This window comes from Hypomesus nipponensis, chromosome 17 (genome assembly GCF_054491055.1).
Source record: "Hypomesus nipponensis isolate SF chromosome 17, ASM5449105v1, whole genome shotgun sequence".
NCBI lineage: Eukaryota > Metazoa > Chordata > Actinopteri > Osmeriformes > Osmeridae > Hypomesus > Hypomesus nipponensis.
Window position 1 is genome coordinate 23,465,001 of NC_140377.1, and position 24,847 is coordinate 23,489,847.

The following is a 24,847-nucleotide window of genomic DNA, read 5'->3' on the forward strand; positions in this document are numbered from 1 at the left end:
TGAGCAGAGCGTTCATCCTTACACTGTTACCATAAATCTACCCTGCAGACAGGCTGCACACCATCTAAACTACACACCCCCTCAACACACACACACACACTAAGCTTAGCCGTCTGCTCCTTCTCTCTCTTTCTCTCTCTCTCTCTCTCGCTTTATTCTCTCTTCCTCTCTCTATCTCTCCCTCTCTCTCACTGCATAACACAGAGGTAGGCCCTAGCCAGCTCATAGAGCAGACACGACCCTCCTCCACCACTCTCCTCCTCCACCCCCTTCCCCCCACCCTCCAACACTGTACTCCTCCACCACTCTCCTCCTCCACCCCCTTCCCCCCACCCTCCAACACTCTACTCCTCCACCACTCTCCTCCTCCACCCCCTTCCCCCCACCCTCCAACACTCTACTCCTCCACCACTCTCCTCCTCCACCCCCTTCCCCCCACCCTCCAACACTGTACTCCTCCACCACTCTCCTCCTCCACCCCCTTCCCCCCACCCTCCAACACTCTACTCCTCCACCACTCTCCTCCTCCACCCCCTTCCCCCCCACCCTCCAACACTCTACTCCTCCACCACTCTCCTCCTCCACCCCCTTCCCCCCACCCTCCAACACTCTACTCCTCCACCACTCTCCTCCTCCACCCCCTTCCCCCCACCCTCCAACACTGTACTCCTCCACCACTCTCCTCCTCCACCCCCTTCCCCCCACCCTCCAACACTCTACTCCTCCACCACTCTCCTCCTCCACCCCCTTCCCCCCACCCTCCAACACTCTACTCCTCCACCACTCTCCTCCTCCACCCCCTTCCCCCCACCCTCCAACACTCTACTCCTCCACCACTCTCCTCCTCCACCCCCTTCCCCCCACCCTCCAACACTCTACTCCTCCACCCCCTTCCCCCCCACCCTCCAACACTCTACTCCTCCACCACTCTCCTCCTCCACCCCCTTCCCCCCACCCTCCAACACTCTACTCCTCCACCACTCTCCTCCTCCACCCCCTTCCCCCCACCCTCCAACACTCTACTCCTCCACCACTCTCCTCCTCCACCCCCTTCCCCCCCACCCTCCAACACTGTACTCCTCCACCACTCTCCTCCTCCACCCCCTTCCCCCCACCCTCCAACACTCTACTCCTCCACCACTCTCCTCCTCCACCCCCTTCCCCCCACCCTCCAACACTCTACTCCTCCACCACTCTCCTCCTCCACCCCCTTCCCCCCACCCTCCAACACTCTACTCCACCACCACCCTCCTCCACCACCCTCCACCTCTACCCTCCTCCACCACCCTACTCAACCACCCAATACCCTCCACCTGCGCTTGTACACACTGCAGCTTAACGCTCCACTCAGCAGTAATCCTCCACACCAGGTCCGTGGTGCTTCCCAACACCCCGTCCCCCCAGGCAGTCAGAACAGCAGAGGACAGGAATGTCTCTGTCAGCGCTGCACTTGTCTCCACTGTGAGTGTATGTATGAGTGTGTGTGTCTGTGTGTGTGTGTGTGTCTATGTGTGAGTGTGTCTGAGTGTGTGTGTGTGTGTGTGTGCATGAGTGTGTGTGTGCATGAGTGTGTGTGTGGAATGTGCTGCTGTCACAGCTGAAGGGGTCAGGGGTCAGAGCAGTTGCCTGAAATGCAGGAAAAGGGGCTCACGCAAGTACTCTCACATGCACTGATACACCCACACACAGACAGACAGATACACACACACACACATAGACTGACACAGACACACATAGACAGACACAGACACAGACAGACACACACAGACAGACACAGACAGACAGACACAGAGACAGACAGACAGACACAGAGAGGCAGACAGACAGACAGGCAGACAGACAGAACACCAGTTCTTCAGATCTGTATGCCTGCCTCCTGCAGGTTGGGATCACACCTTCTAGGCGCCTAGAGACCAGCCGCTATGTGTTTGTGTGTCTATAGTGTCTCTAGGTGAACTCTTCCATTGGTCAATTAACCTGACTGGGCGTTGTCCTGAGATTAGATAGGTGTGAAGTGGTTGGTAGATTGAGGTCAATATTTCAAATATCCATGGAATGTTAAACATATATAACAATACAACATTCAGAAATAGTTTCGTAAGTATGGTACAATCATTTTGATATCAAGATTGACTGACTTATCATAACAGGAAAGGAAGTTACATGAAAACATCAAATGACATCAACACAGCATCTAAAGGGGAAGCATACATTGTCACACAAATTCCAATAATCCTTCTGGTGTCCACAAGCAGTATTGTCTTTGAAAGATGTTTGTAAATCTATTAAATGTCTGTTTTGGGCCCCCCCCCCCTGGAGCCCCCCCCCCCCCTGGCTGCTCCCCCCCCCCTGGAGCCCCCCCTCCCCTGGAGCCCCCCCCCCCCTGGAGGACAGGATTACACCAGGTGTGGCTCATTGTATGAGACGTCATATCATGCAATCAGTCGTCCTGATGTCGTCAGTACTGTGTCTTACTGAGTGGATCAGAAATGGTTGTGTTGGCGGTTTGATTCTCTGCTACATATGTAACCACATCCTCCAGCTTTACACCCCCACCCGCAACCTACGGTCTTCTTCTGACAACTGTCTGGTGGTCCCACTGCTCAAGAGCGCCCGGTCCCAACACAAGCTGTTCTCCTGTCTGCCCCCCAGGTCGTGGAACCAGCTCCCCACCTCCATCAGGGACACTGACTGTCTCCCCACCTACAAGAAAAGGTTCAAGACGCACTTGTTCCGGGAGTACAACGGAATGATTGGCTGGACCTGATGTTAGTTTCCTCCAGGTTCACAATGACTGTTATTGAGAGACCTGTTGCTCTTGTTGGTTAGTTATAACGGATTTAAAATTCTTGTACTTGTTGTGAAATATTTTACTGTTGATTGCTTTTCTACAGATACACTCTTGCACTTTTGAGGTTCATGTTGTTTAATTGTAACTTGTTTAACTACATGCTCTTCTGGTTCTTCCCTTTGGCACTTTGGGTCTGGGCTGTTACATGTTCGGAAACAGCAAGTGGCAGCTCGGGTCTAAGACGGATTCGAGGGACTGCAGATAGAGTGCGGCTTGTCTTGTCTTGTTTTCGATCTATTACTTTTATCACTTGTATTATTGTTTTTGTTGATTTAATGTAAAGCACCTTGAGCTGCAATTCTTGTATGAAATGTGCTATATAGATTAAGTCTTACTTACTTATGTTTTTTTCACAATGTATACTTCATGTTTTGGCTACCCGCAATGTTTGGGGCAATCTTGTTGTTATGATCAGTGACCTATGCCCTTTTGTAAAGCTCTCTCTTGGAAGTCGCTTTGGATAAAAGCGTCTGCTAAATGAATACATGTAAATGTAAACAAAAGGACTGTAAAATTCAAAGAAAGACTTTAAAGATTTATCTTTATTGGGCAGTCAAAACTGCCAGCGAACCAACAGTTTCACCACAGCCAGTGAAAGTTTTTTTTAAAATGTATCTTACTGTCTCTTATTCAAACAAAGCCCATTCACTGGAGAGAGAGGTGGACAGACGGTTACTGCTAGGTGTAACAGTAGGTTATATTACACTGGTAGGATGTGGACCAGCAGGTTATATTACACTGGTAGGATGTGGACCAGCAGGTTATATTACACTGGTAGGATGTGGACCAGCAGGTTATATTACACTGGTAGGATGTGGACCAGCAGGTTATATTACACTGGTAGGATGTGGACCAGCAGGTTATATTACACTGGTAGGATGTGGACCAGCAGGTTATATTACACTGGTAGGATGTGGACCAGCAGGTTATATTAGACTGGTGATGTGGACCAGCATTACATTTCATTACATTTAGTCATTTAGCAGACACTCTTATCCAGAGCGACTTACAGTAAGTGCAGGGACATTTCCCCGAGGCAAGTAGGGTGAAGTGCCTTGCCCAAGGACACAACGTCAATCGAACCTGGTAGGATGTGGACCAGCAGGTTATATTAGACTGGTAGGGTTTGGGCAGGGGTAGGCAACTCTGGTCCTAGAGAGCCTCTGTCCTGCATGTTTTAGATGTTTCCCTGCACCAGCACACCTGATTCTAATGAATGGTCATTACCCGGCTTCCACAGAGCTTGATAACGACCCATTCATTTGAATCAGGTGTGCTGGAGCAGGGAAACATCTAAAACATGCAAGACAGTGGCCCTCTATGACCAGGGTTGCCTATCCCTGGGTTAGGGTTATATTCTCTCTCCTCTGGTTGTGGTCAGTGTCACCATCTAGTGGTAGCTTTAGGTAACTCTTTCAAAACTCAATACTTTGACACATAAAACACCCAAGCTGAAGGCCAGAAAGGATCTCCATTTCCATTTTATTCATTTAGCAGACACTTTAAAGTAATAAATCTTCCTCTAAATAGGCTCTAAATACAGCAGTATGGTGAGTGACACAGAGACAAGGTAAAGGTGGTAGACAGAATCTCTCTGTGTCTCTCCCTCTCTCCCCTTCCTCATTTATGTTTCTTACTGGTGGCTGTGTTGGGGGTCTTTCTGCGCCCCACCTCCGTGGCCAAAGACCTGACGGTGGCCCCCAGCATCCCCCCCACCGGCCCCCCCACGAACAGACCCACCACTGACCCCAGCAGGGCCTCAGCCCCCACCAGTCCTGGGACGGCTCGGAGCCAGCCCAGCATCCACTCCCACCAGCCTTGCACGGACCAGGGGGAGGGGGGGGAGGAGGGGGATGGAGAGGGGGAGGGGGAGGGAAGACTCTCCAGGTCTATGTCCAGGTTTCCGACGCTCCTCTCCGCCTCCTCCCTCACTCTCTCCATCTCCTCCTCTTCCGGCTCTTCATCCGAGGGTGTCTCCCCTCCTCTTGTCTCTCTGACCAGCTCTCTCTGTCTCCCCCTCACCCTTTCCTCCGCCTGCAGGTACAGAGCACAGCTGTACCTCTCCTCCCCACTCTCTCTCAGCATCTCCTCCACCTTCTCCATCAGCTCCTCCACCCTCATTCTCCTCCTTCTCCTCCTCTTCTCCTCGCCCTCCTCCCCCCCGCCCCCTGTCTCCAGGCCGTGGTACCTCCCTCCGCAGCTCTCCACTAGCTCCAACAGCTCCGGTGTCAGGGAGCTCATCTGCTCCTCCAAGCCCAGGCTCAGCTGCTCTGTGTGGGTGAAGAGCACCAGGGTGTGGTCCCTGACGGCCCCTGGCCCAAGCAGGGTCTCCAGGACGGCCAGGTGCTGCAGAGCCCCCTGGGGAGGCGTCTCCAGGGGGACACACAGCAGGAAAGCCTGGGGTCCCGGGGCAGACAGGGCCAAACAGGAGGAGATGTGACGTATCCTCTCCTCCAGGGGGAGCTCTGAGCTGAGCCAGTCAGGAGTCTCCACCACCGTCACCTGCACAGAGTGTACTGTCATACCTGTCTACCAGCACACACCTGTCTACCAGCACACACCTGTCTACCTGCACACACCTGTCTACCAGCACACACCAGTCTACCAGCACACACCTGTCTACCTGCACACACCTGTCTACCTGCACACACGTGTCTACCTGCACACACCTGTCTACCTGCACACACCTGTCTACCAGCACACACCTGTCTACCTGCACACACCTGTCTACCAGCACACACCTGTCTACCAGCACACACCTGTCTACCTGCACACACCTGTCTACCTCCAGACACCTGTCTACCTGCACACACCTGTCTACCTCCAGACACCTGTCTACCTGCACACACCTGTCTACCTGCCACCTGCACAGAGTGTACTGTCATACCTGTCTACCTGCACACTAGGGGTGGGAATCTTTTGATACCTCACAATTCGAATCAATTCTTGGGGTCACGAATCGATAACAAATCAATTCACCATTTAAAAAAAAAAAAAAAATGTTTTGGTAAAAAAAAAAAAAAAACATTTGTAAATCTATGTGAATCACTAGAAGACTGAATCGCTATTCAAATGTGAATAGATTTTTTCCCCACCCCTACTGCACACACCTGTCCACCTGCCACCTGCACAGAGTGTACTGTCACACCTGTCTACCTGCACACAGAGGGAGCCTGCAGACATACCTGTCTACCTGCCACAGTCGCACACCGTTTCTCACTCCCCTGACTGTCATGGCTGCCAGTCTGCTGGGGCAGGAAGGCCTCTCTGCCCAAGATGGTGTTTCCTGTTGTGCTCTTCCCTGCTCCTCTCTTCCCCAGCAGCACCAGACACACCTCTGGGGAGGGACAGAAGAGAGGGAGGGAGAGAAGTGTCATAAGCAGGGAATGTTCTTAGAAAAGTTTGTTTAGCATGTGAGCTTGACTGTCTGGTTGGTAAAAGGAGAATTCCTGGAATACACAAAGAACCCATTTTCTCTGAACCCGCCCCAAGGAAAGCTATGAAACTCTTATCCCTCAGACATACATCGGTAGGCTACCAGTAATCAGAAAGCAAACGCACAATAAAAATGTAAAGTAAAACATGCAGACCAAATTTACAACAAAAAAATCGCTTCCAATAGCAAATACCTCAACAACACATTAACTGCGTAGATCAATGTTAAGCGTTTCTGTGACATCGCTATTGGTTTCAACAAGACCAATGGGCCAAATACACGCATCAAGTCTTAAGAAAAGATTAGGATCAAAACATTACCTTTTTGGGAAGTAGGATTATCCGAAGTCATACTGCTTGATCTGTAAACTAACTAGCTAGCTGCAGTCTGGAGCGGCCGGCTGTTTCCTGGCTTCTGTTTCCAGCGTTGCTTCTCCACGCCGCCCCAGAAAACTACCAGCTATACCACCGCTGCAGGCTGGCAGGGTGTGGCGTCTTGTCATAACCCGTCGGGAGTCACCCCAGCTCTACAGTAAAAAAACTGATGTCGAACAAGTTTGGGAGACAGCACTGACAAGTCGATGTGAGGATATTGACGATGCGTTTCTCTCCAATCTAGCCGCAGTGTCATCGGGCCGCCCAGGCAAGATAATCAACTCATTAGTACCGCCTCTTCTCCCGGAGACGTTGTTCGAAGGACTTTCGTCTCGTCTTTTTAAAATTGTAATTAATTCTGTTGTGGATCTTGAAGCCTTGGAAGCAAGTGATCAACGGAAATCATAGAAATAAACGACAAAGTCGCGTCTGAAAAAGTTGTTTTTTAATTGCAGTGTGAGAGTCTGAACTTCCAATGCTGATTCAAATATGTAATATTAGTAAATAAGCAATACTAGTAAATAGGCATCGAATATGCACCTGAATGAACGCGTTCCTAATGTAACATCACATACAAGAAGAGAACGTCCTTATTGAACAGTAGAACTAGGATCAGTTGTATATATTATCTTCACGGTAGGATGTTGGGAGTTGAGAGGGTTGTGGTTCACACAGAAGCCTGGTCTGAACACTCCCTAGCAATGATGCTGTTGATATTAGATACACACACACACACTCATACACACACACACACACACAAACATTTTTAAAGACAGCCATAAAAAACATTTCACTAAAATAGGTTTCCTTTAAAAATAAACGTTAAAAAAAACGTTTAAAATACATAAAAACATGTTGAAAGTAGAAATATCTCTGTTGAGGGGGAGATGGAGGACGTGGAGGAGGAAGAGGAGGGGTAGGGGGGCTTCAGAGTCCAGGCATGATGTAGGCTATGTTGTCCAACGTGTTCGACTGTGAACAGCACAGAAGGTCAGAGGTTAAACCAGGATGAGGATAATGCTACTAGCGTTTCTGAATGATGACTTTCAGCCATTTGTTTATAATGCAAATGTTAAATATGAAAACTCCTCCTGACTGTATATGTAGTATGATTGTATATGTAGTATAGAATAATGAACACCAAAATAAAGCAGGACTCCCGTGTAATTATGGAAACTCATTCCTCATTATCAACACTGTCAACAATGTAACCACTATCAACACTGTCAACAATGTAACCACTATCAACACTGTCAACAATGTAACCACTATCAACACTGTCAACAATGTAACCACTATCAAAATTGTAACCACTAGCAACACTATCAACACTGTAACCAATATCAACACTGTCAACAATGTAACCACTAGCAACACTGTCAAAACCGTAACCACTAGCAACACTATCAACACTAACAACACTGTAACCACTATCAACACTGTAACCACTATCAACACTATCAACACTGTAACCACTATCAACACTGTAACCACTAGCAACACTAGCAACACTGTAACCACTATCAACACTGTAACCACTATCAACACTGTCAACAATGTAACCACTAGCAACACTGTAACCACTATCAACCTTGTAACCACTATCAACACTGTAACCACTATCAACACTATCAACACTGTAACCACTATCAACACTGTAACCACTATCAACCTTGTAACCACTATCAACACTGTAACCACTATCAACACTGTAACCACTATCAACCTTGTAACCACTAGCAACACTATGAACCCTGTAACCACCTGTGTGTATGTGTAGTGTGTGTCTCACCAGCACGTTGCGAGGACAGGCGTTGAGCTGAGGCACCTGAGAGGTGAGGCAGGTGAGAGGACCCAGAGCACACAGGATGGAGTCCAGAAGCACCGACAGACTCCCTGACACCGCTACCATCCCCTGTACTCACACACACACACACACACACACACACACACTGTAACCATAGCCTGTACACACACACACACACTGTAACCATAGCCTGTACACACACACACACACACTGTAACCATAGCCTGTACACACACACACACACACACACACACACACACACTGTAACCATAGCCTGTACACACACACACACACACACACACACCACACACTGTAACCATACCTTGTACACACACACACTGAAACCAGACCATGTACACACATACATATACACACCGAGACCGCTACCATACCCTGTATGTATACACACACACACCGCTACCATACCCTGTATGTATACACACACACACCGCTACCATACCCTGTATGTATACACGCACACACTGCTACCATACCCTGTATGTATACACACACACACTGCTACCATACCCTGTATGTATACACACACACACCGCTACCATACCCTGTATGTATACACGCACACACTGCTACCATACCCTGTATGTATACACACACACACTGCTACCATACCCTGTATGTATACACACACACACACACTGCTACCATACCCTGTATGTATACACACACACACTGCTACCATACCCTGTATGTATACACACACACACTGCTACCATACCCTGTATGTATACACACACACACTGCTACCATACCCTGTATGTATACACACACACACTGCTACCATACCCTGTATGTATACACACACACCGCTACCATACCCTGTATGTATACACACACACACTGCTACCATACCCTGTATGTATACACACACACACTGCTACCATACCCTGTATGTATACACATATCCATATAAACTGTGGGTGTATTTACAGTGTGTATATACTAGGGATGGACGTGGTTCATCGAATATCCGGATACCCTGAAGTTAGTTAGTATTCAAATGCTTTTTTTTTTTCATACTTATGAGCGTAGTTTAAAAAAACTTTTTTTATTCAATAATTCTTTTTTTTTAACAGTTGTGTCGTTTTAATAGTTGTGATGTTAGAAATAATGAAAACATAATTTAAAAAAGGTATGCTACGTGACCCTACGTTCTGCTGAGGGTCTCCTTTCATTTAATTTGGCGCTGTCCTGGCAAAGCAGTACCTCACAGCTTAATGTCCTGGCTAAGCGGTACCTCACAGCTTAGTGTCCTGGCTAAGCGGTACCTCACAGCTTAGTGTCCTGGCTAAGCGGTACCTCACAGCTTAGTGTCCTGGCTAAGCGGTACCTCACAGCTTAGTGTCCTGGCTAAGCGGTACCTCACAGCTTAGTGTCCTGGCTAAGCGGTACCTCACAGCTTAGTGTCCTGGCTAAGCGGTACCTCACAGCTTAGTGTCCTGGCTAAGCGGTACCTCACAGCTTAGTGTCCTGGCTAAGCGGTACCTCACAGCTTAGTGTCCTGGCTAAGCGGTACCTCACAGCTTAGTGTCCTGGCTAAGCGGTACCTCACAGCTTAGTGTCCTGGCTGTTGTCATCGCACCAATCATGTTAACTCGCAGTCAAGTGAGGGTGGATCATTGAAATCTGCGATAAATGTATTATATACGTATTAACGTATTATTTGCCTCTAACTCAGTCACAAGCGAGTTTACTATCCATTGGCTAATTAAAGAAATGTTTTTGTCGCTCTGCGTGGAATTTGGTCGCATATGCAAGTGATTTACTTGCATTGTGAGTAAATACACTCTTAGAACTCTTTTGGGAGTCAGGTGGCTGTGCATATGGGAATTGGGCTAGTAATCTATCGATTCCCGGCCGTGCAAAATGATGTTGTGTCCTTGGGCAAGACAATTTACTCTACTTGCCTTGGGGGAATGTCCCTGTACTTACTGTAAGTCGCTCTGGATAAGAGCTTCTGCTAAATGACTAAATGTGTGTATATACAGTGTGTGTGTGCTGACCTCAGTCTCCTGCAGCCTGTGTCCAATCAGAGACAGGGATTCCCCAAGCAGTTGCAGGTGGGCGGCGGCATCGATGGGGTCTACCTCTGGAACCCTGGCAGGGGAGAGAGACACGCCCCCAGCCCCCCTGCTGGGGGAGCCCAGCCCCGCCACCAGCTGCGCCCCCAGCCCCACACCCTTCAGAGAACCTGCACACACACACACACACACACAGACAAGACACGCACACGCGTCAGTGTGGTGTCTGACATGAATGACTGAGCCAATGAGGTTTCCTGTCATGCTTGTCCAAGAGTGTAATTGGTCACCTTTGCTCCGGGTTCCATCTGTGGAGCTCTTGCGTTTGACGGTGGTAGCCTCCGCCTTGTTCTGCTTGTGCTGCAGATACTGAGCCTTCTGCCTCCACACCTGAGGAGGGGAGAGATGAGGGGGAGGGGAGAGATGAGGGGGAGGGGAGAGATGAGGGGGAGGGGAGAGATGAGGGGGAGGGGAGAGATGAGGGGGAGGGGAGAGATGAGGGGGAGGGAAGAGATGAGGGGGAGGGGAGAGATGAGGGGGAGGGGAGAGATGGGGAGGATGAAGAAGGAGAGATAAGGAGGAGGGGTGAGGAGGAGGAGGGGTGAGGAGGAGGAGGGGTGAGGAGGAGGAGAGGTGTCTCTCCTCTCCAGACATGAGTGACAGGTCTGAGGCTGTAACCATGGCAGCATAACTCACCAGCTTGTCTTTCTCAGGCAGCAGCTTCCACACCTCAGCCAGCCTCCTGCTGAGCTCCCCAAACACTGGAGACACACACACACACACACTTAACACAGAGATCCAACAATATTGCTGTAAAAAACCCTCATTATGCCGGCTATCATCTTATCTTACTGGCTGTATCTTACAGGCTGTATCTTACTGGCTGCTCCTGGCTGTATCTTACTGGCTGTATCTTACTGGCTGTATCTTACTGGCTGCTCCAGGCTGTACTCACCGAGACCAGGCTGCTCAGCATTGATGTTGACTCTGTACTCTTTACAGAACACCTGGTAGGCTGTCATGTTCTTCTTCTTAGGCTGAGAGATGGAGAGGAGAGAGATGGAGAAAGTAGAGAGAGATGGAGAGGAGGAGAGATGGAGAGGAGAGAGATGGAGAGGAGAGAGATGGAGAGGAGAGAGATGGAGAGGAGAGAGATGGACAGGAGAGAGATGGAGAGAGAGAGATGGAGAGAGAGAGATGGAGAGTAGAGAGGAGGAGAGAGATGGAGAAGAGAGATGGAGAGAGTAGAGAGAGATAAAGAGGGGGAATGGGAAGAGAGTGATTAACATGTCATGTTAAAGATGTCACCACAGACAGCTGAACCAGTCTGACCTAGACACACTTCCTGTCCTCATATATCCCTCCTGCTTCTCCCTCTCGTACTCTCTCCTCCTCCTCACCTTGTCCTTCTCCTGTAGCTTATCTCTCTCCTTCTCCTCCTTCTTCCTCTTCTTCTCCAGGGTGGGGTCACACACCTGGTGGTGATGGTGGTGGACGGGGCTGAACACCCCCCCTCCTGTGCCGTGACTGGTCGAGCTGTGGGAGTGGGAATGGCCTCTGGATGGGTCACCTGAGGACAACATACAGGAGCACCAATCAGAGCTAGGGGGAGGGGGGCGTCACAGTAACTTTCTCTAAACCCACCTGGGGACAGGTGAACCCTCCCCAGGGTCTCACCTGATCCTTTGCTGTGTTTCTTCTCCTTGCCCTCCTTCTTCTCTCTCTCCTTCTCTCTCTCCTTCTTCTTCTTGCTTTTCTTGCTCTTCTTCTTCTTCTTGGACATGTGTGTGTACGAGTCGTCTATCACTAGCTCCCCCGCCTCCAGCTCTCCCCCCGAGGACGAGCTGTCCTCCCCCAGACCCCCACCGTAGTGACCTGGGGGAGGGAGGAGACCAGAGAGAAAAGGGAGAAACAGAGAAAGAAGGGAGATAGAATGGTAAATGAATTGAGGGAGGAAGGAGAGAGACAGGGCAGATGAGGATTCATCAGATAATGACAGAACAGGCTGGTCAGGGGTCAGGGTGAGTGTCTCTGGGGGTCAGACAGGTCTTACCCTCCACCTCCACCTCCTTCCCCACCACCGGCAGCGGGTCCCTGGCCAGCTGCTTCTTCCTGGGGCCCTTGGAGAGACGCTCCCTGTCCCTCGTCACCCCTCCCTTCCTGCCCCCGGAGGACGGGTGTGGGGGGAGAGGGAAGCTTTCCCCATCCTCCTCCTTGGGCGACAGGATGAGCTTCATCTTCAAGCCCTCAGCGTCGCGCAGGCTCAGGGGGTCGCGCAGGCTCAGGGGGTCGTCCTTGGCCACGCCCCCATGGAACAAAGAGGACTTGGAGGAGTGCTTCTTGGAGGAGGAGGAGGAGGGGGGGCGGGAGTGGGAGGAGGAGTGGGACCCCTTGCTGCCCCCGCTGCCCCCCTCCCGCTTGCGCTCCTTGGAGGAGGAGTGAGATGAGGAGAGGGAGGGATAGGAGGGCTTCTTGTGGAGGTGAGCGCTGGGGTCACAGCCAGTGGCCAGCGGGGAGGTGATAGCCTGTAGCAGACCCATGGCCGTGTCTGTGGAGTGGGAGGAGGACAGGGAGGGGGAGCGGTCCGCTGACTTACGCTTCTTCTTATGTGGAGGCAGCCCTGCCCCCTGGTGGTCTGGAGGGCAAAGCACATATGAGCCATCGAGCACAAAACAGCAGGGAGACCAGAGAAGAAGAACATGTGTATAATAAAGTTGAATGCTGCTGTTTACCCCGCCTCCACCAGGGGCAGTAGAGGCAGCCTCACCTCTGTAGTAGTACTCATCTGAATGCTTCTTCTTCTTCTTGTGAGAATCTCCTCCCAGCAGGAAGAGCTCAGAGTCCTGGAGGAAGTACACAGTCAGGAAGTACACAGTCAGGAAGCAGGAAGTACACAGTCAGGAAGTACACAGTCAGGAAGTACACAGTCAGGAAGTACACAGTACGGATGGGACTGTGGCACTGACGCATCGATGCATGGGTCACAAAAACAATACGCACAGTTTCAAAAAAGTGTTTTGCAGCTTGTATCAAATTACGATAACCAAATGATTGATGACGTTCAATGCTTAAAACGTCACAAACTGGTTCAAAGTTTTGCCGCTCTCCTGAACCAGAGCCATAGAGGGAACGAAGCCACCGCTTCTTGTTAAAGACAAACCACACATTGCCAGAGAAGCAGCACCTCAAACCAACATGACTCCAGGCATTGCTCAAGTTTCTTCCATTGGTCATTATTATTTAGCCTAATCCGTACTGTAATAATTATGACGATGGCGTGTTGTTAACATGAGTCTGGACACCTGAGTTCACGCCCCAGTGCAGGGCACCTCAGACGATATTCTTTAACTTTTACTGTGAGAAAATGACACAATTCTAACGGCTTACAGATGTATCACAACATTTTTATGTGTGAGCACTAATATCAGATTAAAATGAACACATGTAGCCTTAATAAATAAAAAAAATAAAGTAGGGTAGGCTTCCGTCGGAGACAACTACTATGTCTCATTCAGCCGGTTTAAACGGCTGCTTGATGGCGCTGTTCATTTTCAATGCGCCGATAGTTCGGCTCTTTGGGCCGGCACAATCCGGAAGAAACCACCAAAGCTTCACAAGGCATTGATGTTGCACTGATGATCTGAGGTACCACACTGTTTTGGCTGCACTGAACTATGCTGAGGAGGGTTCACCCTGCACTGTGTCTGGTAGCTGAGGAGGGTTCACCCTGCACTGTGTCTGGTAGCTGAGGAGGGTTCACCCTGCACTGTGTCTGGTAGCTGAGGAGGGTTCATCCTGCACTGTGTCTGGTAGCTGAGGAGGATTCACCCTGCACTGTGTCTGGTAGCTGAGGAGCGTTCATCCTGCACTGTGTCTGGTAGCTGAGGAGGATTCACCCTGCACTGTGTCTGGTAGCTGAGGAGGGTTCATCCTGCACTGTGTCTGGTAGCTGAGGAGGGTTCATCCTGCACTGTGTCTGGTAGCTGAGGAGGATTCACCCTGCACTGTGTCTGGTAGCTGAGGAGGGTTCATCCTGCACTGTGTCTGGTAGCTGAGGAGGGTTCACCCTGCACTGTGTCTGGTAGCTGAGGAGGGTTCACCCTGCACTGTGTCTGGTAGCTGAGGAGGGTTCATCCTGCACTGTGTCTGGTAGCTGAGGAGGGTTCATCCTGCACTGTGTCTGGTAGCTGAGGAGGGTTCACCCTGCACTGTGTCTGGTAGCTGAGGAGGATTCACCCTGCACTGTGTCTGGTAGCTGAGGAGGGTTCATCCTGCACTGTGTCTGGTAGCTGAGGAGGGTTCATCCTGCACTGTGTCTGGTAGCTGAGGAGGGTTCATCCTGCACTGTGTCTGGTAGCTGAGGAGGGTTCACCCTGCACTGTGTCTGGTAGCTGAGGAGGGTTCATCCTGCACTGTGTCTGGTAGCTGAGGAGGGTTCATCCTGCACTGTCTGGTAGCTGAGGAGGGTTCATCCTGCACTGTGTCTGGTAGCTGAGGAGGGTTCATCCTGCACTGTGTCTGGTAGCTGAGGAGGGTTCACCCTGCACTGTGTCTGGTAGCTGAGGAGGGTTCATCCTGCACTGTGTCTGGTAGCTGAGGAGGGTTCACCCTGCACTGTGTCTGGTAGCTGAGGAGGGTTCACCCTGCACTGTGTCTGGTAGCTGAGGAGGGTTCATCCTGCACTGTGTCTGGTAGCTGAGGAGGGTTCATCCTGCACTGTGTCTGGTAGCTGAGGAGGGTTCATCCTGCACTGTGTCTGGTAGCTGAGGAGGGTTCATCCTGCACTGTGTCTGGTAGCTGAGGAGGATTCACCCTGCACTGTGTCTGGTAGCTGAGGAGGATTCACCCTGCACTGTGTCTGGTAGCTGAGGAGGGTTCATCCTGCACTGTGTCTGGTAGCTGAGGAGGATTCACCCTGCACTGTGTCTGGTAGCTGAGGAGGATTCACCCTGCACTGTGTCTGGTAGCTGAGGAGGGTTCATCCTGCACTGTGTCTGGTAGCTGAGGAGGGTTCATCCTGCACTGTGTCTGGTAGCTGAGGAGGGTTCACCCTGCACTGTGTCTGGTAGCTGAGGAGGGTTCATCCTGCACTGTCTGGTAGCTGAGGAGGGTTCACCCTGCACTGTGTCTGGTAGCTGAGGAGGGTTCATCCTGCACTGTCTGGTAGCTGAGGAGGGTTCATCCTGCACTGTGTCTGGTAGCTGAGGAGGATTCACCCTGCACTGTGTCTGGTAGCTGAGGAGGATTCACCCTGCACTGTGTCTGGTAGCTGAGGAGGGTTCATCCTGCACTGTGTCTGGTAGCTGAGGAGGGTTCATCCTGCACTGTCTGGTAGCTGAGGAGGGTTCATCCTGCACTGTGTCTGGTAGCTGAGGAGGGTTCATCCTGCACTGTGTCTGGTAGCTGAGGAGGGTTCACCCTGCACTGTGTCTGGTAGCTGAGGAGGGTTCATCCTGCACTGTGTCTGGTAGCTGAGGAGGGTTCATCCTGCACTGTGTCTGGTAGCTGAGGAGGGTTCACCCTGCACTGTGTCTGGTAGCTGAGGAGGGTTCATCCTGCACTGTGTCTGGTAGCTGAGGAGGGTTCATCCTGCACTGTGTCTGGTAGCTGAGGAGGGTTCACCCTGCACTGTGTCTGGTAGCTGAGGAGGGTTCACCCTGCACTGTGTCTGGTAGCTGAGGAGGGTTCATCCTGCACTGTGTCTGGTAGCTGAGGAGGGTTCATCCTGCACTGCGTCTGGTAGCTGAGGAGGGTTCACCCTGCACTGTGTCTGGTAGCTGAGGAGGGTTCATCCTGCACTGTGTCTGGTAGCTGAGGAGGGTTCATCCTGCACTGTGTCTGGTAGCTGAGGAGGGTTCACCCTGCACTGTGTCTGGTAGCTGAGGAGGGTTCATCCTGCACTGTGTCTGGTAGCTGAGGAGGGTTCACTCTACACTGTGTCTGGTAGCTGAGGAGGGTTCATCCTGCACTGTGTCTGGTAGCTGAGGAGGGTTCACTCTACACTGTGTCTGGTAGCTGAGGAGGGTTCATCCTGCACTGTCTGGTAGCTGAGGAGGGTTCACTCTACACTGTGTCTGGTAGCTGAGGAGGGTTCATCCTGCACTGTCTGGTAGCTGAGGAGGGTTCATCCTGCACTGTGTCTGGTAGCTGAGGAGGGTTCATCCTGCACTGTGTCTGGTAGCTGAGGAGGGTTCATCCTGCACTGTGTCTGGTAGCTGAGGAGGGTTCACCCTGCACTGTGTCTGGTAGCTGAGGAGGGTTCACCCTGCACTGTGTCTGGTAGCTGAGGAGGGTTCATCCTGCACTGTGTCTGGTAGCTGAGGAGGGTTCATCCTGCACTGCGTCTGGTAGCTGAGGAGGGTTCACCCTGCACTGTGTCTGGTAGCTGAGGAGGGTTCATCCTGCACTGTGTCTGGTAGCTGAGGAGGGTTCATCCTGCACTGTGTCTGGTAGCTGAGGAGGGTTCACCCTGCACTGTGTCTGGTAGCTGAGGAGGGTTCATCCTGCACTGTGTCTGGTAGCTGAGGAGGGTTCACTCTACACTGTGTCTGGTAGCTGAGGAGGGTTCATCCTGCACTGTGTCTGGTAGCTGAGGAGGGTTCACTCTACACTGTGTCTGGTAGCTGAGGAGGGTTCATCCTGCACTGTCTGGTAGCTGAGGAGGGTTCACTCTACACTGTGTCTGGTAGCTGAGGAGGGTTCATCCTGCACTGTCTGGTAGCTGAGGAGGGTTCATCCTGCACTGTGTCTGGTAGCTGAGGAGGGTTCATCCTGCACTGTGTCTGGTAGCTGAGGAGGGTTCATCCTGCACTGTGTCTGGTAGCTGAGGAGGGTTCATCCTGCACTGTGTCTGGTAGCTGAGGAGGGTTCACCCTGCACTGTGTCTGGTAGCTGAGGAGGGTTCATCCTGCACTGTGTTTGGTAGCTGAGGAGGGTTCATCCTGCACTGTGTCTGGTAGCTGAGGAGGGTTCACCCTGCACTGTGTCTGGTAGCTGAGGAGGGTTCACCCTGCACTGTGTCTGGTAGCTGAGGAGGGTTCATCCTGCACTGTGTCTGGTAGCTGAGGAGGGTTCATCCTGCACTGTGTCTGGTAGCTGAGGAGGGTTCACCCTGCACTGTGTCTACTGTAGAACTGAATACTTCTGATCCTTGGTTCTCTGCTATGCTTTCTATATGAATATCATTTGGAATAAAAGCATCTGATAAATGATTATGTATGTGTGAATTTGTGTCTGTGTATGTTTGTGTGTCTGTGAGTTTGTGTCTGTGTGTTGCTAGGTTACCTTGGGGCGTTTCTTGGAGGACTTGCGCACCTGGGCAGCGATCTCCTCCTCCTCCCTCAGCAGGTCCTTATATGACCGCCTCTTCTCCCGCTGACTGCGTCCCGCCACCAGGCCCCGCTCGCCCTCCAGCGCCCCCTCTGGCATGGAGGACAGACAGAAGAGGGTTACCATGACACCTGGCTACTATGACATTTCATCAGCTCATGTTCTAGAACTCAGCACATTCTGCAGTCGTGTTCGAGAACGCAGCTAATTCTGCTGTAATTGCAGTCACAAGTTTTATATTGTTTCTCCACTATGTGGCATCTTGAGTAATCATACATGTGGTATGTCACTTCCTGTTAAGTGTATAAATTGATTGATGTCTGCGTGTTTAGGTTAGCTAAGGTTGAGCTAATTGGAGAAGACGGTACAAGCTGTATATCAATCCACTCTTAGTCCACAAGCAGGCAAAAGTGGTATGTGTGTTTTGTTTGGTTATTATTTGAGTGTTTATGAACATATGATTGATTGCTGTATGTCTTTTATTCATTTCTGCATAGTTCTACAGTGTTCTGGTGTCTATCTTTGTCTGCGCAATAAAGAACATCAGTGTAAAGAACCTGGACCTTGGATGTGTGACTAAGGGCGGCATGTTGTGTTCTAGAACGCAGCCTACCCATGAATCCCTTCTTCTTGATCTCTTCGAAGGCCATGCTGGCTCCTGGGTTCGTCTGCTTTCTGTTCCTCTGGTCACACCTGGACCGCAGTCACACGGATTACTGCTTACTGGACACAAGATAATAATAACGATGTGTTCATTTAACACATGCTTCAAATCACATGCTTTATACCAAAGCACTTAGAGGGAAATCTGAACCTACGAACTCTAGATCTGCAGTCTAATGCTTTAACCACTGAGCTATACCGAGTTAGAATACTCTAAAATGCTGAAAATAAGGTTTGCATAGTAAGCTAACCAAAGAGAGGAGACGGCTGGGTACGAGAGTCCCATATTTACGTTCACATATTAGGATATAGCTAGTTTTAAACCAGCGTCTATGGTATGGTTGCATAAAACTAACTTCAGCCGATTCTGGTGGTCGGAGACAGGCTCTCAGCAGGACTGAGACAGTCAGGTCTCCGGTTGCTCGGCAGACAGGCAAGGGCTTGCCGGTTCATAAGTTTGGAAACTCACCGATAGATGAGAAAAACCCATATTGTGTTCGCTAATAATGATACTCGGAGTTGCAATACTTTTCAGGGATTTAATGGAAACAAAAATTCCCGCCTACCCACTTTGTAAAAGATACACAAACACACCCCCTTCCACGCACAGCCACGGAATCCCCTGCTCTCCCTGCATTTACTTCGGTGGAAGTCAGATTGCTGAATAAAAGCTCGGCTGCCCGGGCAGGACAGCGCTAAGGCAGCCCGAGGCTCCGAGGACCATCTAGGCCGTGTCGGTCTTTAGTGAGCGCAGGCAACCGTTTTCATAGATTTAACTCGCCCATTATACTTTGCAACAATGGAACAAAGATATGAAGATCTCTCTATCCATGCAGCTGACCTAAAGTACGAATATACACGAATTTACTACCTCTTTGGGTTCATCAATTTACGCGGGTCCCAGTCGCCATCTTTGATATCAGTCAACAACAATGCGTGTCGGCTGGGGGAGGAGCTTGGCCAGGTTCGCCAATCAGCACAATGAGAGTGGAGCCATTTTCATGCTGCTCGATTTTGATTGGACGAAAATCTCCTTCTCATCCGTCCGTTTGTTTGACAGTGCAGTCAAACAACAAATCATAACGTTATCATAACTAGCTACATATTTAAATTAATGAATAAAGAATAGAATAGAAAATAATGATAAAAAGAGAACATTAAATATAAAACGAAAGTAAACAAGAGTCATAAATCACGGATATTTACAAACCTCGTTTATTGATCAGCAAACAATGTACTCAACAATAACTGTTATTGAATGTCAACATGAGACGGCAATGTACTCTTGGCATGCTCGGCAGCAGTACAGGCAGTGATACACAGATACATTATGAGGGAAAGGAAACTGTTAAAAAGTTGGGAGATTGGCATGTGATTGGCACACACACACACACACACACACACACACACACACACACACACACACACACACACACACACACACACACACACACACACACACACACACACACACACACACACACACACACACACACACACTCTGTCAACGCACACTCTCAACGCACACACTCTCACACACTCAAATGCACAATAAGTGTATGTTGACACAAATACTCTCTTATACACTCCTCTGTCTTTCTCTCTCACAAACACACTCACAGTCCCAGCCCCCTCTAGTGCCCCCCCAGACTCTGCTTGAGGCTGAGGGAGGTGAAGCTGGCAAGCAGCTCCGTCACCTCATCCACCTGCAGAGGAAACAAACCTCAGCTTCACCTAGGACTCCTGTGCGTGTTGTGTGTGTGTGGTGTGTGTGTGGTGTGTGTGTGCTCACCTGTTCCTTGGTGCGTGTGTGCTGCAGCTGAGTGGAGATGTGCTCCAGTCTTTCCCTGGCCTCACGCTGACCCATCACACTCAGGTACTCCCTCAGCATCTGAAGGATCTGCACACACACACACGCACCACACACTGTTATGGCCGTTACAGATGGCAGCTCTTGTGTCTTACCAGATTACTGTGTACATGTGCTGCGTGTTTAGACAATGTTACCCATGTAACCTCTCAGGGTGTGTGTTACCTGGGTAACCTCTCCTCTCAAGGTGTGTGTGTTACCTGGGTAACCTCTCCTCTCAGGGTGTGAACACTGTGTGCATCCCCCTCCTGCAGGATGCTGAGTTTGGAGCGGGCCAGGTGCAGAGGGGTCCTGCCTGCACGGTCCAGGGCATCCACACGCGCGCCTGAACACACACACACGGATCCAGCATGTGTCTATGACTTTGTTTAAGTTTGTGTATCTAGTGTGCATCTAAGTGTGTGTGTGGGCCTCTTACCTCCTCTTAGCAGTGTGGTGATGACAGGCACATGATTGGTACAGGCCGCTGAAGTGAGATAGAGAAATGTGGAGGATGGAGGGAGAGAGAGAGATGGAGACAGAGAGAAGAAAGGAGGATTGGCTGCTGGCTCACATGAAAACAGGTTCCAGTGTTCTCTAGTATATTATGTTATAGTTTATTAGAGAACACAATCTGAGTCAGTGTATGTGTTACCTAGGTGGGGGGGGGGTGTTCCCCCTGTGTGCGTTACCCAGGTGGAGGGGCGTGTTACCCAGGTGGAGGGGCGTGTTACCCAGGTGGAGGGGTGCGTGTTACCCAGGTGGAGGGGTGTGTGTTACCCAGGTGGAGGGGCGTGTTACCCAGGTGGAGGGGCGTGTTACCCAGGTGGAGGGGTGCGTGTTACCCAGGTGGAGGGGTGCGTGTTACCCAGGTGGAGGGGTGCGTGTTACCCAAGTGGAGGGGGGTGTGTTACCCAGGTGGAGGGGTGCGTGTTACCCAGGTGGAGGGGTGCGTGTTACCCAGGTGGAGGGGGGCGTGTTACCCAGGTGGAGGGGTGTGTGTTACCCAGGTGGAGGGGTGTGTTACCCAGGTGGAGGGGTGTGTGTTACCCAGGTGGAGGGGTGTGTTACCCAGGTGGAGGGGTGTGTTACCCAGGTGGAGGGGTGCGTGTTACCCAGGTGGAGGGGTGCGTGTTACCCAGGTGGAGGGGGGCGTGTTACCCAGGTGGAGGGGTGTGTTACCCAGGTGGAGGGGGGCGTGTTACCCAGGTGGAGGGGTGTGTGTTACCCAGGTGGAGGGGTGTGTTACCCAGGTGGAGGGGTGTGTGTTACCCAGGTGGAGGGGTGTGTTACCCAGGTGGAGGGGTGTGTTACCCAGGTGGAGGGGTGTGTGTTACCCAGGTGGAGGGGGGCGTGTTACCCAGGTGGAGGGGTGTGTTACCCAGGTGGAGGGGTGCGTGTTACCCAGGTGGAGGGGTGCGTGTTACCCAGGTGGAGGGGGGTGTGTTACCCAGGTGGAGGGGTGTGTTACCCAGGTGGAGGGGTGTGTGTTACCCAAGTGGAGGGGTGTGTTACCCAGGTGGAGGGGTGTGTTCCCCAGCCCGTCTCTCTGGTTGGGATCTGCTCCGGAGCTCAGCAGCAGCTGCACTGCAGCACCACCAGGGGGCAGAGGAAAGCAGTATATCACCTTCACATTCAATACAGGTGACCGCGTGGCGGTGATCGTGTCTGTGTTTGTGAATGCACTGGTACCGATGGTGTCGTTCCCATTGCAGGAGGAGAAGTGCAGAGCGGTCCGGCCCTTCTCATCTGCTGCACACGGATCCACCTGCTCCTGGAGGAGCCTGCGCACTGGGGGGGCAGGAAGAGGACCTTTATGTTTCTGCACCATGTGCTTGGAACAGCCTGCAGGATGGGTTCAAACCCCATGGAGTCTATAAATAATTGTAAATGCTTTAAGAGTCCCTTGACATGTTGTTTTTGGATGCTTTTATATAGGCCTTAGTGGTCCCCTGATGCTGTATCTGGGGGGGGTCTAAGGAGTCGGGCTTTTAATCAGAAGGTTGTTGGTTCAATTACCGTCCGTTCCAAAATGACATTGTGTCCTTGGGCAAGGCACTTCACCCTACTTACCTCGGGGAGAATGTCCCTGTACTTACTGTAAGTCGCTCTGGATAAGAGCGTCTGCTAAATGATTAAATGTAAATGTAGTGTAAATGTATCTGAAGTCTCTTTCCTACGAGCAGTCCCACAATGAGCTTTCCTTCGTGCCGTTTCTGTGTCTGTAGTTTGAAATGCTATGAGGAGGAAAGAGAAAGGGCTAACTGCCATGCTTCGGTCATTTGCAAGCCATGATGTCTTTCGGGGAAAAACCAATATCGCATAGCACATTTTCTCATTGGCGGGCCAAATTCTCAGAGCGGGAAAAGCAGAGTAAGGGGAGGTAACCTTTCCCCTTATGATGACATAGGTTCCAGATCGGACCGTTTGAACTTTCATTTTCTTAAAGGCAAAGAAGAATACCCAGGGCTTGGTTTATACTTATCAAAATGTCTAGCCACCGGGGGACCAAAGGCAGGCTAAGGGAACTCATATTAATGTCTAGCCAATGGGGGACCAAAGGCAGGCTAGGGGAACTCATATTAATGTTAAATAACCTCAAAGTGAAATGTTCATGCCATGGGACCTTTAAAGCCACAAGAAACTTGGTTTTAAATACTGAAAATGTATATCCAAGTTATAACCCTAACCCTTATTTCCCCATTAATACCCTAGCATAACCTTGCCCAATTCAAACCTACTGTCAGGACAGTTACACAAACTTAAATAACAGTATCCTTTATTGAAACTAATGTCTAATTCTTTTTACTATTATGAACATGAGACCCTAAAGTACATATATAACTTTTTGTGGATCTGGAGTCCTGGGGCTCTAATTGATGATAAGATTCTGCTCCCATAACCCTGACTATGTGGTCTATACTGGTCTAGTCCCATAACCCTGACCATGTGGTCTATACTGGTCTAGTCCCATAACCCTGACCATGTGGTCTATACTGGTCTAGTCCCATAACCCTGACTATGTGGTCTATACTGGTCTAGCCCCATAACCCTGACTATGTGGTCTATACTGGTCTAGCCCCATAACCCTGACTATTTGGTCTATATTGGTCTAGTCCCATAACCCTGACTATGTGGTCTATACTGGTCTAGCCCCATAACCCTGACTATGTGGTCTATATTGGTCTAGTCCCATAACCCTGACTATGTGGTCTATACTGGTCTAGCCCCATAACCCTGACTATGTGGTCTATATTGGTCTAGTCCCATAACCCTGACTATGTGGTCTATACTGGTCTAGTCCGGCAGGGGTCAGAGGCAGGGTTCAGAGGCAAGGAGGGCTTGTGTCAGGGGTCGTGACCCAGGCCTGGAGTCTCTTCCTACCTGTGTCAATGTCGTTGCCGTTTGCTGCTTCTCTTAGTCTCTTCACAGCTGAGGAGACACAGAACTTAATGAGACAGAGGGAACAAGGGAGGGAAAGGGTAAGAGGGAGGGGAGAAAAAGAGAGACAGACAGTGGGAGTTGGGGCATATTTGATCTGAAATAGATGTTAGCTAGCTCGTTATGGAGACAATTTGCTTAAAGGCATTCCGTAATTTCAAAGAACGTTACAGACAATGGTCTTATTCAGTCAATGCTGTTTTCAAAGGTAATACTTATCCGTAATCAGATAACCACAGTCAGCAAGTACGAGGTATAGGCTTGTTCTCTCTTTCTGTCGATAGGAGCGTGTGGAAAAACATACTACATACAAAAGAATAGATGATACCGTAAATATCTTTTCCAATTGGCCCCACGTTCCATCGGGCTCTCCCGTGCCGCCGAGCTCGACTTGATGTCACCTTCCCGGGCTTGATCGCGACTCCCGCCCCAGACCCAACTCTATTCGGTTCCCACAACAAGTGTAGGTACCGGAGTTCCTGGTCCGCCGACTGTCCGGTACAACCGAGCACCACATTGTTATGTCCCAGTCCAGACAGTCCAAATCCCACAGCGGAAGCTCCGTCTATGCTCTCGTCGTTTTTCTTCGGTTCTACGTCTTTCTCCTCCGTCTCCGGTTGCGGACCCGTCTCAACCATATACTCCCCCTCGGAACTCGAGCGCTCGTCATCGGAGACTGTAGAAACAATTGGGCTCCACCCGTCCATATCTACCGGATGAGACGGTTAGTCGAGCTCTATCTATAGTTCTCTAGATCAAAACAAACGGCAAAATTGTCATTTCTACTGATCCACGGCCTTGATACTCTTGATATTCTAGTTGTATTTCTTCCGTTACCATCGCCGCCCCTTCTAGGCTACATGTCAACACAGAACACGGTAGTATTTTACGCACACCGCCATTGTGGCTCAAATTGTAAAATTTGACTGTGATAGAGGAGTTCCGGTACTAGATCCAACATGTCCGATGTTGCATAATTTTTCATTGCTGCGAAGTAAATTCAACAAAACGCACGCCCATTGCTCAGGCGACATTTTAAAACCATCAACGACCAATCA

The 24,847-nt window shown here is 50.4% G+C and overlaps 3 protein-coding genes across 5 annotated transcripts; all 3 read right to left on the reverse strand.

Moving 5' to 3' along the window:
• Positions 1-4,314: 4,314 nt before the first annotated feature.
• On the reverse strand, positions 4,315-6,938 carry LOC146254181 (GTPase IMAP family member 6). The gene is made up of 3 exons (XM_084677159.1): positions 6,608-6,938; positions 6,037-6,188; positions 4,315-5,353 (listed from the first exon to the last, which is right to left on the reverse strand). The coding sequence occupies exons 1-3, from the start codon at positions 6,636-6,638 to the stop codon at positions 4,472-4,474; spliced, it is 1,065 nt and encodes a 354-aa protein (XP_084533285.1). The 5' UTR covers positions 6,639-6,938; the 3' UTR covers positions 4,315-4,471.
• A 153-nt stretch (positions 6,939-7,091) lies between these two features.
• On the reverse strand, positions 7,092-19,454 carry hmgxb4a (HMG box domain containing 4a). Its single transcript, XM_084677146.1, has 13 exons — positions 19,371-19,454; positions 18,450-18,559; positions 17,792-17,928; positions 13,275-13,350; positions 12,561-13,142; positions 12,185-12,382; positions 11,908-12,077; positions 11,463-11,544; positions 11,204-11,268; positions 10,798-10,897; positions 10,490-10,677; positions 8,454-8,576; positions 7,092-7,633 (listed from the first exon to the last, which is right to left on the reverse strand). The coding sequence occupies exons 2-13, from the start codon at positions 18,484-18,486 to the stop codon at positions 7,589-7,591; spliced, it is 1,803 nt and encodes a 600-aa protein (XP_084533272.1). The 5' UTR covers positions 18,487-18,559; positions 19,371-19,454; the 3' UTR covers positions 7,092-7,588.
• A 237-nt stretch (positions 19,455-19,691) lies between these two features.
• On the reverse strand, positions 19,692-24,738 carry ankrd54 (ankyrin repeat domain 54). Of its 3 annotated transcripts, none has more exons than XM_084677162.1 (8): positions 24,118-24,738; positions 23,733-23,780; positions 22,041-22,139; positions 21,864-21,935; positions 20,788-20,835; positions 20,570-20,694; positions 20,292-20,399; positions 19,692-20,205 (listed from the first exon to the last, which is right to left on the reverse strand). In XM_084677162.1, exons 1-8 carry the CDS (start codon positions 24,494-24,496, stop codon positions 20,134-20,136), a joined length of 951 nt encoding a protein of 316 aa, XP_084533288.1. In that variant the 5' UTR covers positions 24,497-24,738; the 3' UTR covers positions 19,692-20,133. The 3 variants fall into 3 exon arrangements, with proteins under 3 accessions (XP_084533288.1, XP_084533287.1, XP_084533289.1); XM_084677161.1 differs by having other exon boundaries at positions 21,843-21,935; XM_084677163.1 differs by lacking the exon at positions 19,692-20,205 and having other exon boundaries at positions 20,535-20,694; positions 21,843-21,935.
• Positions 24,739-24,847: the final 109 nt, after the last annotated feature.

Coding starts and splice junctions, on each gene's coding strand:
- LOC146254181 (XM_084677159.1), bottom strand. CDS start 6,638: ATGACTTCGGATAATCCTACTTCCCAAAAAG. Junction 6,189..6,607: donor TAATCCTACTTCCCAAAAAG/GTAATGTTTTGA, acceptor GTCCCTCCCCAG/AGGTGTGTCTGGTGCTGCTG. Junction 5,354..6,036: donor CGACTGTGGCAGGTAGACAG/GTATGTCTGCAG, acceptor CACTCTGTGCAG/GTGACGGTGGTGGAGACTCC.
- hmgxb4a (XM_084677146.1), bottom strand. CDS start 18,486: ATGGCCTTCGAAGAGATCAAGAAGAAGGGATTCATGG. Junction 13,351..17,791: donor CCTCCAAGAAACGCCCCAAG/GTAACCTAGCAA, acceptor TACTTCCTCCAG/GACTCTGAGCTCTTCCTGCT. Junction 10,678..10,797: donor AGATGGAACCCGGAGCAAAG/GTGACCAATTAC, acceptor GTGTGTGTGCAG/GTTCTCTGAAGGGTGTGGGG.
- ankrd54 (XM_084677161.1), bottom strand. CDS start 24,496: ATGGACGGGTGGAGCCCAATTGTTTCTACAGTCTCCGATGACGAGCGC. Junction 23,781..24,117: donor AATTGGAAAAGATATTTACG/GTATCATCTATT, acceptor GTGTCTCCTCAG/CTGTGAAGAGACTAAGAGAA. Junction 20,400..20,569: donor TGAGAGGAGAGGTTACCCAG/GTAACACACACA, acceptor GTGTGTGTGCAG/ATCCTTCAGATGCTGAGGGA.